Source organism: Triticum dicoccoides, chromosome 3A (assembly GCF_002162155.2).
Source record: "Triticum dicoccoides isolate Atlit2015 ecotype Zavitan chromosome 3A, WEW_v2.0, whole genome shotgun sequence".
NCBI lineage: Eukaryota > Viridiplantae > Streptophyta > Magnoliopsida > Poales > Poaceae > Triticum > Triticum dicoccoides.
This window is the reverse complement of record NC_041384.1, coordinates 630,266,256-630,283,558: the sequence shown is the minus strand read 5'-3', so window position 1 is coordinate 630,283,558 and position 17,303 is coordinate 630,266,256. Positions and strand designations below refer to the sequence as shown.

Genomic DNA, 17,303 nt, shown 5'->3' with positions numbered 1-17,303 from the left:
CTCATTGAGTCAAAACAGAGGTATCCACATTGGCAGAAACTGGTGTATGGGGTGTTTATGGCAAGCCGGAAGCTTAAACACTATTTTCAGGGCCATCCCATCATAGTGTCAGTTCAGCTCCTCTGGGCGACATCATTCAAAACAGAGAGGCAACTGGCCGGGTTGCCAAGTGGGCCATTGAGCTTGGACCTCATGGGCTCAAATATATACCCCGCACAGCGATCAAGTCCCAGGCACTTGTGGATTTCATCAACGATTGGACGAAGCTACAGGCACCTGAAGAGAAACCAGATAATACATATTGGACTATTCATTTTGATGGGTCCAGACAATTGGAGGGCTCGGGGCTGGAGTCGTATTAACTTCCCCACGAGGTGACAAGTTTTGTTATGTCCTCCGTTTAATGTTCCCTTGTACTAACAATGCAGCTGAATATGAGGCTTTACTCCATGGGCTTCGGATGGCTAAAGAGATGAATTTGAGCCGGGTTAAGTGCTTCGGTGATTCAGATCTAGTGGCCCAGGAGGTGTCTGGCACTTGGGATTCTAAGAACCCACTCATGGTTGCATATCGGCGAGAGGTGGACGCAGTGGCTGGTCACTTTAAAGGTTATCAGGTGGACCATATAGACCGGCGGACGCTTTAAGTCGTCTTGGTTCCCAATGTAAACCGGTTCCGCCCAATGTCTTTCTTGATGTGTTGCACAATCCGTCAGTCAAAATACCAACTGAAGAAGATTTGGCTATTCCTGATCCGGAGGCTCAGTTGGTGGCAGCTCTGCATGCCATACCGGATTGGACGATCCCATATCTGGATTACATGAACCAGGGCGAGTTACCAGATGAGGAAACGTTGGCTCGACAGATAATCCGGCGTTCCAAGTCCATGACCATCCTCAATGGGGAGTTACATCGTTACAGTGTTTCAGGAGCAATTCAGCGCTATGTTTCTCCTCAAGAAGGTCGTGAGATTTTGTGAGAAATCCATGAAGGGGATTATGGTCACCACGCCGGTTCAAAGTCGTTGGTTGCCAAAGCTTTTCGCCATGGTTTTTACTGGTTGACGGCGCATGCTGATGCGGAGGATTTAGTCAAGAGATGTGATGGATGTCAAAAATTTGCCTGTCGTGCGCACGTTCCAGCTCAAGAATTGCGGATGATTCCAATTACGTGGTCGTTTGCAACTTGGGGGCTTGATATGGTTGGACCCTTCAAGCACTCTAAGGACAAGAAGACCCACCTGTTAGTAGCAGTTGATAAATTCACTAAATGGGTGGAGGCAGAGCCAGTCAGCAAGTGTGATGCAGCCACGGCAGTTCAATTCATTAAAAAGGTGATATTCCAGCTTGGCTTTCCACACAGCATTATAACAGATAATGGTACTAATCTGTCAAAAGGGGAGATGGAAGAATTCTGTCAACGTGAGCACATCCGGCTTGATCTAGCATCAGTGGCTCACCCCCTATCTAATGGTCAAGCGGAAAGGGCAAATCAAGAAATTCTACGGGGTATCAAACCAAGGCTTATGGTTCCCTTAAAGCGGACGCCGGGTTGTTGGGTTGAGGAGCTACCTTCTGTGTTATGGAGTATCAACACCACACCCAATAGGTCTACGGGTTACACACCTTTATTCATGGTTTATGGAGCGGAGGCAGTTCTTCCTAGTGACATCCGTCACGATTCGCCCCGTGTTGCAGCTTATGTTGAGGCTGATAATGAGAAGGCACGTCAGGATTCTCTGGACCTGTTGGATGAAAAGCGTGATCTTGCAGCAGCACATTCGGCGATTTATCAACAAGATCTTCGATGTTATCACAGCCGCCGGGTTAAAAGTAGAACCTTTCAAGAAGGTGATTTGGTGCTCCGGCTCATCCAGGATCAGACTGATATGCACAAGTTATCCCCCCCTTGGGAAGGACCTTTTGTGGTCAGCAAAAACCTGCACAACGGATCTCACTACCTCATTGATGTTCGAGAGCATGAAGACTCACGTCAATCGGAGGAGGAGACAAAGCGGCCATGGAACATAGCTCTCCTTCGGCCTTATTATACTTGAAGCCATAGGCTCTTCATCTATACATATTTATGACAGTGTATATATCATATAATAAACCGGAGCCTCCGTTATAAGCGGGGTATCTATTCTTTCTTATATCATGTGTGCGCTTTTACAAGTTAACTAACAAAGCGGAGTCTTTGTTAAACCGGCTTTAGCAGCTGCATAGAGATAAAGAAAATCACTAGGGGGCTTGGTCATGTTTGAACCACAGCTACACCTCTTGATAAGCATTTCAAGCCACACAAGGAAAATTTTGTGGAGCCAAAGAGAGTGTTGTACATAGTACAGACTCAAACATAGACACACACTGAGCATCACTCACAAAGTTACTTGGGGGCTCCTTTTTGCAAAGCAACAAAGAGTTTGAAAGGACCCTCGTAATTGGCTATCAAGCCACGGCTTGGAAGCCTGGTGTATTCACCTAAAACCCCGGGTTAGCCTGCCTTCATCAAGTAAGCCACTCCTATCCAGGTAATCCTGGTATGACCCATCGAACGTTTGACAAGTCAATCTTTTACAGACCCTGAACTTGTCACAGTTAAAATGATGATTGGTTAATTGGAGGCCCATCTTAAAAGGCTTTGTTAAATGGTTTAACTCAGAGGCCTGGCAGCCCATGAAAAGCCTCGATTTGGAGCCTGGCAGCTCGTAAAAAGCCTCGCATATTTTCCTATTTGAATTTTGTTTGTTGAAAATCATAAGTATTTCTTGATAAACCGGCGTCCTTGACCCGACTTGCTTTCCAACTACCAGTTGTTGGCACATGATCAATTATAAACTGATGGTCATTGACCTGGTCTAGTTTGACTAAGTCACCAGTGTTATAAAGAAAATCCGGTAGTTATACCGGTCCGGTTTAATATATAGACCAGCATTCTGAAGATGAACTTATCAAACGTATCAGGTTGGTGTTAAACACCTTTGCTGTATACACGTTTGGTCAATCAATGAGGTATGTTCTGTACATTATTTTTTGTACAAAACACTTGATTATTCAGCTAAAGTACTATATACTTCTTGGATATTATGACATGTCTAGCGGTAAACCGCTAGACACTTTTAAGTTTTTTTGGACCCAGGAAAGTAAGTCATCATAGGCTATGCATAAGATATATCCCGAAGGGCGGCACAGATTGTCACAAAGCGTTACGAAACATGCTCGATGGCATGGCAGATAAACAAAGTTGCAGCTATCCTATTACATGAAGCTTCAAAGTGGCTCAAACAGTGCCATTGTTTTTCACAGTAGCCATATAAACCGGCGACCGGATCAGGACTCTTCATCACGACGGTTTGACGGTTGCGGATCAGTTGATGTAGGCACTTCTTCATCCCTCCCCAGCAGCTGGAAATCAGCCGTTGACCAATTGATTTCGGTTAAAGCTTGGAACATGGCTTCCTCATGGATAAGATAAGAAGGGTTAATATCAGGGGCGTAAGTGTGCTTACGAATCGGAGGCACAAGTTCTTCGACTTCATGGATATCGGTCGGCTGTCTTTTCCCTTCTGCATCATAAAACAGTTGAAAATGGGACAAATCGGTATCCTCAGCCAACTTGCTGGCCGCTGGCCGCATCTGTTTGGTCAGCCGCCGAAGATCATCATTGTAAAAGTTTGAACCGTCTTCTTTAAACGTCTGGATATCCTTTAATGATATCCTCTGCTTCAAGGTCTGGAATCCAGGCCTTGGCTCGAATAAGGGCGGTTAATGCTCCTACTCTGGCAGCGGCTCTCTTCAACTCGACAATACACGCTGGTAACATGCCCAGCTTCTCAAGGGTATCCTTAATCAAAGTTGGCGCCGGCTTGTTATAAGCCGCCGTACTAATGGCCCGCTGAGACCCAGAGTATAGCTGCTCAACCAATGTATATGCTGCTTTGAGCTTCATCCGCATATCTGAACCAAGATGAGTGATCCGAGTGCCTGCCAAAGATTTTATCAACATTTTTGTCAGTTTTAAGATTCATTGACTGGCGCAACATACATAAGCAGACACTTACCAAAGATAGCAGAGGTCATAGCATTGATTTGACGCTTCAAACCGGCTAGTTCTTCAACCACTGGTTTCAGGGCTGCCTCGGTGTCTACAGCTCTTTTGGTTAAACCGGCTTTTTCGATTTCCCATTCAACACAATATTGGTTAAAGGATTCTTTCAGCTTTTCCATTCCGGCCAGGGCCTGGGTCAGCTCCTCTTTGACTTTTGCGGCTTCAGCTTGTTGAGACTTCACATTTTCTTGCAAGTCAGAGTTTCGGGCATCTTTGCTTCTCAGTTCAGCCTGCAACATTGAAGGTATATTCAACAAACAACATATTTATGCACTAAGTATAAAGCATATAACAAGTTATCCACTTCATACTTGGGGGCTAATGCCTATTTGCTCTCAAATACTGCACTCTATCAAGTCTCCAGAACAATGCAAGCATTATCCTTGACACTTGGGGGCTAATGTATGTCTGTTCTAAAAAACGGTTGTGTGGATTAAAAACCGGATTAACTTGCCAAGTTAAACCAGCCTTTGGGGGCTATGCTGCAGAAAGTTATCCAATTTTTTCACAGATGAGTCTTATCTATTATTGGCAACACGCCTTTGCAAGGATCAATGATGGGATGCTTGAAGTGTTACAAAGACCCAGTTTGTGATTAACGATCATAAAACGGCCCTTGGGGGCTACTTGGGATAGTGTTTCAGCTATGAATCAATATACAAAGATAGAAGAATTTACCTCATATCGCTCTTTCATCAAGTTCACCAAACCAGCTTCATAGTCCCGGTTTGAGTGCAGACGGTTCAAGAAGACTGAATGAGGCTCATCAGCGTTAAGATGAGCATAGTTTGATAAGTCGCTGCTCCATTTACCTTTATCCCTGGCAATTTGCTCTTCTTTGGCACTATGCTGAGCTAAAACAACGGGATGGCCAGGAGAGTTGTGGCCTATTCCAGTAATGATAACGTCATCACCTTGGCCTTCAGGATTTTTGGTGGATGATGATGGAATTTCAGTGTTTTCATTGGACTAGCCCGGTTTGGTTCAGCCGGTTCAGTATCGGGTGCGGCAGGCTCATCATCTGTTGGTTCATTGGTATGTTGGCCTTCAAGGGGCGGATCATCAAAAGTAGCTTCAGGATGGGGGCCTTCTGATTCATCAGTCTGTTCCGGTTCACCTCTTGGTTCTTCTTCTTCAATGACAGGGTCTTCTGGCGGATTGGTGACCCGAGCTTTCTTGTTGGGTCTGGCTTTGGCCCTGCAAACAGAATAAAAAAGGATTAACATCCTATTCAAAGGATTTAGAGTGCATTGCAAGGAAAGGTTTTTTATAACTCACCCGGCCATGGTTTTCAAAGGGGGGAGTTGAGTTGTTGTCGATTCACCAGAAGAGGAAGGAGGTGTCACCTGATAATTTGAATCGGACGGATTAAGAGGCTGTCTGAAATAACCTGCCTTGGGGTAAGAATGGTCATAAGTAGGAGAGACCTCAGACCGGCGCTTCCGAACCGGAGTGTCAGGTAAACCGGCAGAGGTGACCTGTTGGCCACTGTGCCGGGTTGTCCGGCGAGCTTCATGCTGTTGAGTCTTCAAAATAAATGTTGGATCCAAGTGAGCAAGAGGATGATAAAAGCTTACTTTCCGGATTGCTTGGTGAGTTTTTTGTGTTGACATAGAGTCTGAATCGGAGGAAAGGGTAATTACCTCTACGTCATCAGCTTGACTAGCTTCTGCCTCCTCCTGAGGAAGATCATTGTTAACAAGATGCATAAAAAGAGAGCCAAGTGAGTCAAGTTCTACCTCAACTTCTGGATCATCAGTATCATCATCAAGCTCCATATTAATCCGGTCAGCCGTTTTCCGCTTCGACGTCCGTTTTACGGCTTTGGTCTTCGGGCGGGTTGGCTTGACCGCTTTGTCTCCAGTTGGCTTTGCCGCTTTCTCTATGGATTTCCGTTTCTAGAAGGGGTCATCACCCTATATATATATATATATATATATATATATAGAAGAAGGGTTACAGATTGTATAAGTTAAAGATATTAGAGATGAAGAGGAAGTGTAATGCTTACAGCAGGCGGTTTGTTCTTAGCATAGAAGGGACTCAGACCGGTTTGGTTGCAGACCAGTTCCGATTCATTCAGAATCTTGTTTACACCTTCAGTAACTTCTTCCTCAAATAATTGGATGTTGCAATGGCGTTGAGGGTCATCAACCTCACCGGTATATTCGCACATTAAACCGGGACGCCGGCTTAGCGGCAAGATACTCCAGGATATCCAGCAGCGCACAAAATCCACGCCTGTTAAACCGTTTGCCATAAAGGCCCGGAGCTTGGCGAGTTGAGGAGCGTATTTCGCCCTTTCTGAAGAGCTCAGACGTTGTGGCATTGGGTGAGTATTGGATAGTATGTGATCACGAAAACCGGGGAGGGGATTTTCATCCTCAGGCGAAGTGTCTCTGCAATAAAACCATGTTTGGTTCCATTCCTTTGTGTGGCTATGATGTTTGGCATGAGGAAATTCCACTTCTTTCCGCTTTTGAATTGATACACCACCAAACTCTGTGTTCGGGCCATTTACAAACTCTGTGCGCCGGTTTAAGTGGAAGAAATCCCGGAACAGTTCGGCAGTTTGTTCTTCTTGTAAATATACTTCACAGAAGACCTGGAAGTTGCATAAGTTGGAAACTGAGTTGGGGCCAATATCTTGTGGATGCAGTTGGAAGCTGGCAAGCACATATCGATAAAACTTTGACCTCGGCGGTTCGAAACCACGGCCTATGTGGTCAACAAAGACCACCACCTCGCCCTGCCTTGGGGTTGGAGGATTTTCTGTTCCTGGTACTCGCCATTTGATCTCAGTTTTCTTAGGCAGAGAGCCGATGCCAACCATCTCATTCAGCTGAGCCTCAGTAACCCGGGAACGAGCCCAGTTGTAGGCAGTGAATTGTTTGGCCATTGCAAAGAAAACAAACTGAAAATGAAAGGTCGGTTTATAAATTACGTATGATTATATACAAGAGACAAGGGAGTAAGAAACATACTGATATGTGAAATGGTACAACCCGGAGACTAATGCAATAAGAGAAAAAAGGGTATACTAGCACAGGATGGCTCAGACACTGTTAAACCGGAGGAGCATTTTACCTTCATAATTATGCTCCGGTTTATCAGAAGGCTAATGGCATAGACTGTTTATACAAGGTCAAACCGCCTATATTGGTGCGAGGAGAAACGGATCTCACAGGAACATAAAAACAGATATCACAAGGACAGATAAAACTTTTGGATCTAAGATAAGACAAAAAAGCAAAAATAATTGGATCTTGAAGGGGTGCAGAACTAAAGCAATTTATGAAAGACTAGATCAGTTCTTTGCACATAAGGATTTGTGGTGACCATGGTATATTAGCTACGGCAAGAGATGCGTCAAGCATGAAGTATCCATCTACGTACTAAAGGAAGAAAGGGAAGAACAACACTGATGAACTTCGGAAGAACTGCGAAGAACGTCGAAACCCTAGAACAGATCTATGGCGAAAAAAGTGGAGAACTTACCGGAGCTGGTGAGGAAGCAGAAAGGCGCCGCAGTATTTTGGTGCGTTCAGGGTGATGAAGTGGCCAGGGTCAGAGCAGAGGCGACGGTCAACGGTGGCGGCGGAGCTCCAGAGGCTGAGCGGCGCGGGGAAGATGACGTGAAGAAGCACGAGGGGAAAGGTGAAAATGACCCCTCGGTCCTATTTATAAGGCGAAGTGATAAAACGGCAAGCACGGGAATCGAGGAGCCCAAAAAATGGATAAGTTAATAAAGGTGTCGCCTCGATGACTGAATATATATTAAATGAAGGTAATCTCCGACATCAACGGATGGATGACATCAGGGCGGTTTATCATAATTTTGAAGTATGACGTCACGGCGGTTTACAACATCAAAAGTGAAGATAGGAGAAGATTTTTTATAAGTGTGGAAGATTGACATGAACAAGTTCAAACCAATCTGGGGCCTAATGTTGGGGATATTACTACTAGAGGTAAATCGGCCTTATGTAGCCGGGTTGACTCCTTGAAGATTAGAAGCCCATAAAGATGCAGGGATGATGGCGCTTCATGGAGACCCAAGGCCCAAAGGCGGGTTAAAGCCTGTAAATGTAAACCGGCTTAGTCATGTAACTTGTATTGTAAGATAGGAAGGATAGAGACCGAACTGGATACGTTTATGATCCGGCTCGGGACTCTGTAAACCGGCGGGTGTCAACCTATGTATATAAAGGGACGACCCGGCAACGGTTTAGGGACAGACAACAACAACTCGAGAGCCAGACAAAGCGGATTCACTCCTTGGCCTTCGAAACCCTAGCAATACCAATCACAACTAGACGTAGGCTTTTACCTTCCTCGAAGGGGCCGAACTAGTATAAAATTCTTCGTGTCCCTTGTCTGGTTTAACCCCTTAAGCTAACCCGTAGCGATGGCTCCACGACTAAGTCCTTTCACAAGGACATCTGCCGTAACAAACCCATGACAAGCGGCGAGGTGGTTCCTTGGTGAAGTAGAGGAGGCCGGGCAGCTCGTAGCGGGCGGCTCAAGACGGAGCGCGGCGCCGGCGACTTGAAGGCAACAAAGTGCAACAGTGGCGGCTCGGAAACAGGGGAGTATGCCGGCAGAGGCAAGGTTGAAGCAGCGGAAACCGCGGCGGCTCCGACGAAAGGCGCGGCGGCGCGGTTTAAGGCGAGCCTAAGGCGGGCACGTCCGCAAAAGCGCGTGGAGGCGGGGCCGGCTCGAAGCCACAACGGAGACGGCCATGGCCGCGGGGTATATCCCCGACAAGTCCCCTTTATCGCATACGCAACAACCCCCTTACTCGGGTTTAAGCTTCTGTCACTCTAGCAACCCACTATAAGCGAATCATGAACGTATTGCAACATCCTATAGTGGGCATCCCTCACGTGTGCGCGGCACAGAAGACACCATAGGACATCACCAAAATAAAACATACAACTCAAACCAATCTAGATCATCAATCAACCCAAAAGACAAAAGAAATCTACTCAAAATATCATAGGATGGCAACACATCATTGGATCATAATTTGTGGCATAAAGCACCATGTTCAAGTAGGGGATTACAGTGGGGTGCGGGAGAGTGAACCGCCGAAAGGAGATGAGGAAGGTGATGAAGATGGTGATGTTGATGAAGACGATCACTGCGGCGATGGTTCCCCCGATGGCACTCCGGCGCCACCGAGAGAGAGGGGAGAGGGTCTCCCCCTTGTGCTTTCTCCTCCATGCCCCCCCCCCCTAGATGGGGAGAGGTTCTTCCTCTGGTCCTTGGCCTCCATGGTGATGATGCCCCCCTCCGGGATCCTCCTCCATGGCCTCCGGTGATGATGGCCCCCTCCGGCAGGGTGCCAGAGAGGGCCTAGATTGGTTTTTCGTGGCTACAGAGGCTTGTGGCGGCGAAACTTCTGATCTTGGTTTATTTCTGGGAGGTTTGGTATTTATAGGATTTTTTGGCGTTGGTCTCACGTCAAGGGGATCCACGAGGCAGCGACAAAGGAAGGAGCACTCTCGGGGGGGGGGGGAGGGCGCGCCCCCCTGCCTTGACGTCGCCTCGGGACTTTTCTGGTCTAACTTTTGTGCTTCGGGGTCCTCTTTTGGTCCATAAAAATCACCGTAAATTTTCAGCGCATTCCGAGAACTTTTATTTCTGCACAAAAAACGACACCACGGTAGTTCTGCTGAAAACAATGTCAGTCCGGGTTAGTTCTAATCAAATCATACCAAGATCATATAAGATTGTTGTAAACATGACATGAATACTTTATAAATTATAGATACGTCAAAGACGTATCAGAGTGCTCGCACACCCGGACACCATCCGCCCACCTGCATTGCGAGCCATCCATTTTGGTGCATCAAACGGAAGTGGTAATTACATTTGTGTAGCACCTTCTTCCACATAACAACCTCACTTGTGCATCATGGATTTGATGTTGGAAGGTTATGGTTGACCAATGCTGAAAGCACGTGGTTAGGGTGAAGGCCAGATGGCGACAAAGGTGATTGCAGACCAAATAATAAGTTTGACTGGAAAACCACACAGTAAGCTGTTAATGGTTTCACAGTTGTTAGGTAACGATGGATTAGGCAACTAGGAGCGACCATCAGAGGCATATGTCTTAGGTTAGAGTGATCAGAGATGGAGGGGACCATGGTGCATTGAGGAGCCGCAAGTCAGCGATGCAACGACGGGTCTAGAACGACCATTGTGGGGGCAACATTACAAGGGGTTGAAGTTTTGGAGTATTTAGGTTGCACCAAAGTCAAAAAACATTTTGCAAAATGTTTGCGGGGGCCATGACCCCCACACCGGATCCACCCATGAAGCAAGGAGGGGAAGGAGGAGACCACAAGTGCAATAATCATTTGTGATTTTTTCACTTAACACAATCTACGAAAATTCTAAAGGGCATAAATTTTCTAACCATCTCTACCTTGCGGGGGGTGCCATCTTCGCCATCAGATCCCTTCATATTTTTCTGGAAACTTTTTTTGAGGCGTTTCTGGAAACTTTATTATGATGATTATCGAAATCACTAATTAAGGAGTACTTGTTGTAAAGAACACTCCACTTTCTCGGGTCGCGACAAGTGGCGCACATGCAACACGCCACTTGTCGCAACCTGGGAGTTTTCCCTTTTTTCGTAGATTCGTTTATTCAAAACGCTTTATCTTTTAAACCGTGCGTCCAAATCTCGAACCGTTTTCACCATTGGATTCCTCGCGTCGAGATCTTCAAAACTAAATCCCATGTCGATAGGTTTTGACGAACTTTTTTTTCATGAAAAAACCAAACGAAAAAAACCAGGCAAAAAAACCGAATCGGGAGCACGGTTTTTTTCCCTTTCTGAAAGAGGCACACCCGTGCCTCTCGCGAAATCACATCCGTGCCTCTCGCGGAAGCAAAACCGTGACTCTCACGAAAGAAAAAAAAACAAAAACGCGTTTTTTTCGTTTCCGAGAGGCACGGCCGTGACTCTCGCGGAAGCAAAACCGTGACTCTCGCGAAAGAAAAAAAACCAGAAAACGCGTTTTGTTTTTCCCTTTCCGAGAGGCACGGCCGTGACTCTCGCGAAACACAACCGTGCTTCTCGCGGAAGCAAAACCGTGACTCTCGCGAAAAAATAAATAAATAGAAAATACGTTTTTTTCCCGTTTTCGAAAGGCACGGCCGTGACTCTCGCTAAAGCACAAGCATGCCTCTCACCGAAAAAACCGTGACTTTTGCAAAAGGGAAAAAAAGAAAACATGTTTTTTTTGCGATTTTTTTAATTTTTTTTTATCGAAAAGCTAAGGAAGACCGGGGGAAAACCAAAACGTCGAAAACCCCCGAAAAACCCGTTTAAAAAGCCGAAAACGCGTGCGGAAAAATAAAAAAAACAAAATTCGGAGGGAACGTTCAGAGCGCGACACGTGGCGAATGACTGGGAGCGCGCCAAGTGGTGCTGATCGTTGCGAGGCTTCCGAAGGAGCGCTCGTTAACTTGTTGCTTCCGATGATTATTATTTTTATGAGCTTCAAAACGGCCGGATCCACTGTCTGATTTCAACGGGCCAGTACAATGACAAGGCCCACAGCGGCGCAGTTACGCGTGGATCATCCGCTTCTTCTCCACCCGATCTGAAAAACCCTAGACCCAGGGGCTACCGCTCCCCTGAAAACTCTGCGCGCCAAATGCTCGAACACCTTCCCGCCAAAGCCACACCCGCACATTTCACAATAGATCCACGCCCTCCTGTCTGCGCCTGATTCAGAGAAAGAGCCCGCGAGAGAGATAGGAGAGAGAGAGAGAGAGAGAGAGAGAGAGAAAGGGAGAGCAGGAGAAGGAGGAAGGGGGCGAAGCCATGGACGACGCGCCCGCCGACGCCGCCGCATCCGGCCGCCGCACGCGCACCCGGGGCACCGAGGCGGTGGCGCGCTCCGCGGCGCTCGAGCGCCTCCGCGCCATCCGCGGCGGCGGCGCCCGCTCCGCCGCCGCCGTCCAGGTGCGGATGGAGGACCCGATCTACGACACCGTCGCCGAGGAGGACTACGCCGCCCTCGTCGCCCGCCGCCGCAAGGACGCCGGCGCCTTCATCATCGACGACGACGGCCTCGGCTACGTCGACGACGGCCGCGAGGAGGACTGGACCCACCGCGCCCTCCCTTCCTCCTCCGACGAGGGATCTGGCGGCGAGGATGGCGCCCCCCGCAAGCGGAAGCAGCCGCGCCCTCCCCAGGCGAAGCGTCCGCCCCAGCAGTCCGCTGCGGCGGCGTCCCTCTCCGCCGCCGCCGCGATGATGGGCAAGCAGCGCCTCTCCTCCATGTTCACCTCCTCCGTGTTTAAGAAGCCGGGCAGCGACCGCACCAAGGGCTCGTCGCTGGCCGCGGACAGCATCGTGGACGACGTCATCGCCGAGTTCGCCCCCGACGAGAACGACCGCGAGGAGCGCCGTCGTCGCGTTGGCAGGGTCTCTGCCCCGACACCGACGCCTGCTCCAGTTGCCCAAATTAAGGCAATTCAAGCAGCCGTACATGCTGAAATGGAGGTTAGATCGGATAATGGGTTCGAGCCTGATGTGGTTTCAGACCATGGAAACGATATGGAGGTGGAATTACAGCCAGAGGTGGAATTGAAGCCTGATGTGGAAATGCAACCCAAATTAGAAGCAGCTCCAGGTTCTAGTGCTGAATTGGTTGATGAGAATAAGAGCTCGGAGGAACTGAAGCAGGAGGCTAATGGGGAGGTGAAGATAGAGAAGGTGCACCGTTTAAATGCTAAAATTAAGGCAGAGGGCACCAGGAATGGGGATATGTTGAGTGCAACAGCAGGTTGGATGAAGATATGTGGGGAGGGGGAGAATGCAGGAGGCGAGGGAGAGGTGTCTGTTAATGGTAACACAGATGTGGATGAAAGCTCGGAGTTTGAGCTGAAGGATGGAGCACTGCCGTTCTATGTGCTGGATGCATATGAGGAGCCCTTCGGTATTAATTCAGGCACAGTCTATTTGTTTGGAAAGGTAAATATCATTCGTACTAAGTTTCTATTGAAGTATTGTGGTGAATAATCGCTATAAGAGACATGTTTAGTTGCCGGCATCTGTTAAAGTGCTTTGTTTTGTTCACACAATATTTCACCAGCACCAAACTAAGTGATTCTTTAGCTTTGTATAGGATAGCTCATTTATATAAATTATGTGGTTGTTTATGTATTTTAGTACCTGAATGAATGAATGTATTCCGTAGAGGCACTGATCATTACTTCCATAAAGTAGTCAATATTTTTTTGAAGCTCATATATATTTGCCATGGTCAAGTATGTCAGAAAGAGGTATCAACTTTGTTGAATAATTACATGTTCTATTGGATTATCAGCTATTACATGTTTGCTGCTCTAGGTTATACACCACACTTTTTTGACCACCTGCTTTTCTTTCTAGGTCGTAATAGGCAAGCGGTTCCATAGTTGTTGTGTTGTTGTAAAAAATATGCAAAGGTGCATATATGCAATCCCAAGCAGTTCAGTATTCCCAAGGGACACAATATCAAGGATTGAGAAGAACTCCACAAGTTCTGATGCTTCGCCATCACTTCGAGCAACTTTACATGTGAGAGATTGATTATTTTCATACTAAGCTTAATGGTCATTGCAACATATTAATCTTATATGCACACTACATATCTTTTTCCCAGGAGTTGTCATCTGGACTAAAGAGTGAAGTAGCTGAGAAGTTGTCTGACCTCAATGTTTCAAGTTTTGTGATGACTCCAGTCAAGGTTTGTAGGTGGAACCATCCTGTAACTTCAACCCCTTTAATATCCTTGTCTATGCTAATTGTTCATATTTGGCATGCCTTAGAGGAACTATGCATTTGAGAGGACCGATGTACCAATTGGTGAGCAGTATGTCCTGAAAATCAATTACCCATACAAGGTATGTTTCTTCAACAATGGATCTTCTGTTTCATATTTTCTTTTTTCCTTATATCATATGCATTTTCGTAGGATCCTGCGGTACCAGCCGACCTCAGAGGTGAACATTTCCATGCGTTACTTGGGACAAACAATAGGTATGATCCATAAAATGTGGGACCCATGCTGTACACAACAATTCCAGTGCTTTACTCCGTGCCAAATCCTTTCCTCACACACAGTAACCATTGTACCTTTTCAGTGCACTTGAACTGTTTCTCATCAAAAGGAAGATCAAGGGTCCTTCATGGCTATCGATTTCTAAATTTGTGGCATGTCCATCTACTCAGCGGGTATAGCCTTGACTTCATGCTGTCCTCTCATTCCAGCCTGTGTTTTATATCCAAGTTATTTGATACTCTAATGTTTCCTGCCTAAATTCTTTGTTGCATTATATTGGTGCTGATGGTTTTTGGCATTTCCACAGGTTAGCTGGTGTAAATTTGAAGTTACAGTCGACTCCCCAAAAGACATTTCTGTTTTGATGACAAGTACCACACTGGAAGTCCCCCCAGTTGTAGTTGCGGCTGTTAATCTTAAAACTGTCATAAATGAGAAACACAACGTGCATGAGATTGTGTCAGCATCAGTCATATGTTGTCACCAAGTAAAAGTAAGCATGCTAATCTGGGGTCGAAGTATTTTATTCTAGTATTTATTTGTACATAATAAAGCAGTTCAGGTATCAGGTAAATGATTATCCTTTTCTTCTGGACAAGATTTTCTAGAAAGCTGACATACTTTGGCATGATGTATCAAGCAATTGAACCTTCCATGTCTCTCAATATATGAAGCAGTTCTTTTTTAGACAAACCACTTTGGGTTTATCTGAAACAATTATTGAGTTTACCTATTTGCAAGATTATTTATAAGCTAGAAACACTTTCTACCAAATAAATGTTGTTTGCCTTTTGGGGTCATTTCAGATTGATACTCCAATGCGTTCTGAAGATTGGCAGAAACGGGGAACGATCAGCCATTTTACTGTTATGCGCAAGCTTGAAGGCAGCATATTTCCTATAGGCCTGACCAAAGAAGCTTCTGATAGGAACCAGAAGGCTGGTAGCAACGTGCTGGCACTAGAGAGCAGGTGGGTACTGTTGTTGCGTATGCATTTTACATGTTACTTTGAACAAATCTGAGTTCTCATCTTTGCATTTATTAATCTTTTATTCCATTTTCAGTGAACGTGCTTTGTTAAATCGTTTGATGATTGAGCTTAGTAAACTTGATTGTGATGTACTTGTGGGGCACAACATTTCGGGATTCGACCTGGATGTCCTTCTGCACCGTGCTCAGGTTTTTATTATTATATTTCTGGTTAATTTTCGTACCTCTATGGAACCTGTACTAGTAGCTCCATGTTCTCCTTGAAGTAGATGGAAAGGGTTCTGTTGATGTTTTAATTTCAATGTTCTGGACGAAGTGGTCAGCAACACGTTAGAGAACTTACACTATGATTTTACTAATGTCTAATCATGTTTTTAATTCAATCAAATAAGAAATATACCTCTGCCCTTTTTCTGCTAGACATGCAAAGTACCAAGCAGCATGTGGTCCAAAATTGGTCGCCTTAGAAGATCAGTAATGCCCAGGCTTACCAAAGGAAACACACTATATGGTTCTGGGGCAAGTCCAGGAATTATGTCCTGTATTGCTGGCCGTCTCCTCTGTGATACCTACTTATGCTCTCGTGATCTTCTGCGGGAGGTAACCAGCATTTTAATTGTTTGGTGCAATCTTAAAGCCAAACTCAACAACTCTAACCTATATGTTTTACGCAGGTGAGTTATTCTCTGACACAACTTGCAGAGACTCAATTGAAAAAAGACAGAAGAGAGGTTTCGCCACATGATATACCTCCGATGTTCCAATCATCGGGAACACTTCTAAAGCTGGTGTGGTTTCTTTGAAGTCAAAAATCATGTTTACTTCTTTCAAGAGAATGCCATGTCTTAAGAATTATGAACTGAAGCAAACTTTACCAATTTATCATCCTCATCTAGGTTGAGTACGGGGAGACTGATGCGTGGCTTTCTTTGGAGCTCATGTTCCACTTGAGTGTTCTCCCGCTTACACGCCAACTGACAAATATTAGTGGTAATCTGTGGGGGAAAACTCTCCAGGTATACCATTATTATTTTTATGCAAAGTATACATCTGCAAAAATGCAGTCTTCTTTGAAAAAAGGACAAAAAACAATGTTGTGTTGACATGATCTTTCACATGAAATGGACGCAGGGTGCTAGGGCTCAGAGGGTAGAATATCTACTGTTGCATTCATTCCATGCAAAAAAATTCATTGTACCAGATAAGTTTGCTGCACGCAATAAGGAGCTGAACTCTGCAAAACGAAAACTTAATGCTGACACCGAAGGTGGAAACACTGCTGATGGTGCTGCTGATCCTTCCATTGATGATGAGGTGCATAATGGTGATCAAGGTAAAGCAAGAAAAAGCCCTTCATATGCTGGTGGCTTGGTTTTGGAGCCTAAAAAAGGTCTATACGACAAGTATATTCTACTTCTGGACTTCAACAGTCTTTATCCTTCAATAATTCAGGTGAGTCGTTATTTTTCACAGATTTTGTAAGTTCTGGCTTATTCTCCATGAGTCGACTGTTAAGCGACGCCCTTGATATATATTCACTGTTTCTTTTATTCTCTTCTCTGCTCAGGAATTCAATATCTGCTTTACCACTGTTGAGCGTTCTTCTGATGGCAATCTCCCTAACCTGCCAACTTCAAAGGCTACTGGTGTTTTACCTGAGGTACGTACATACATATATGCTTTATTCGGATATGGAGTTTTTCTTTACTTGGGGGAATGGGAGGATCACTCTTGCAAATCTTTGAGCCGCTAGCAGGGTAACAACATACTAACATGCCATAGGTGGGATACCCTATGGGTAGCACCCATATTGCTTTGGAACTTTGCCACCAAGAATATAACCAATAAAAAGTTTGCTTTGAGCTAATTTTTCTGAGTAACTTGTTATTAATATTCAGAGTTGTAATTACAGTAATAAAATATGCTATTCCTGCTTAGCCACCACACCAGTTCATGCTTTTGGTTGGACATTGGAATTTTGTAAACTTGTTCAGTGTGATTCTAGCTTACAAGCTACTCCATTCCTAAATATATGACGTTTTGGTATTTCAAATTGAACTACCAAAACGTCATAGGACCAAGGGAGTACTATATTTCTTAACTATATCCAGTCTTTGTAACTAAGCTGGACCAAAAT

The 17,303-nt window shown here is 45.6% G+C and overlaps 1 protein-coding gene across 1 annotated transcript in view; it reads left to right on the top strand.

Moving 5' to 3' along the window:
* Positions 1-11,767: 11,767 nt before the first annotated feature.
* Positions 11,768-17,303, top strand: part of LOC119269726 (DNA polymerase alpha catalytic subunit) — a 10,208-nt gene continuing 4,672 nt past the window's right edge. The window contains exons 1-14 of the mRNA XM_037551626.1: positions 11,768-13,104; positions 13,525-13,692; positions 13,778-13,861; positions 13,944-14,018; positions 14,090-14,154; positions 14,259-14,349; positions 14,484-14,669; positions 14,983-15,146; positions 15,241-15,355; positions 15,587-15,766; positions 15,841-15,954; positions 16,063-16,182; positions 16,298-16,618; positions 16,734-16,826. Of these exons, the coding sequence (XP_037407523.1) occupies positions 11,950-13,104; positions 13,525-13,692; positions 13,778-13,861; positions 13,944-14,018; positions 14,090-14,154; positions 14,259-14,349; positions 14,484-14,669; positions 14,983-15,146; positions 15,241-15,355; positions 15,587-15,766; positions 15,841-15,954; positions 16,063-16,182; positions 16,298-16,618; positions 16,734-16,826 (2,931 nt within the window). The 5' untranslated portion in view covers positions 11,768-11,949. The remainder of the gene's footprint in view (positions 13,105-13,524; positions 13,693-13,777; positions 13,862-13,943; positions 14,019-14,089; positions 14,155-14,258; positions 14,350-14,483; positions 14,670-14,982; positions 15,147-15,240; positions 15,356-15,586; positions 15,767-15,840; positions 15,955-16,062; positions 16,183-16,297; positions 16,619-16,733; positions 16,827-17,303) is intronic.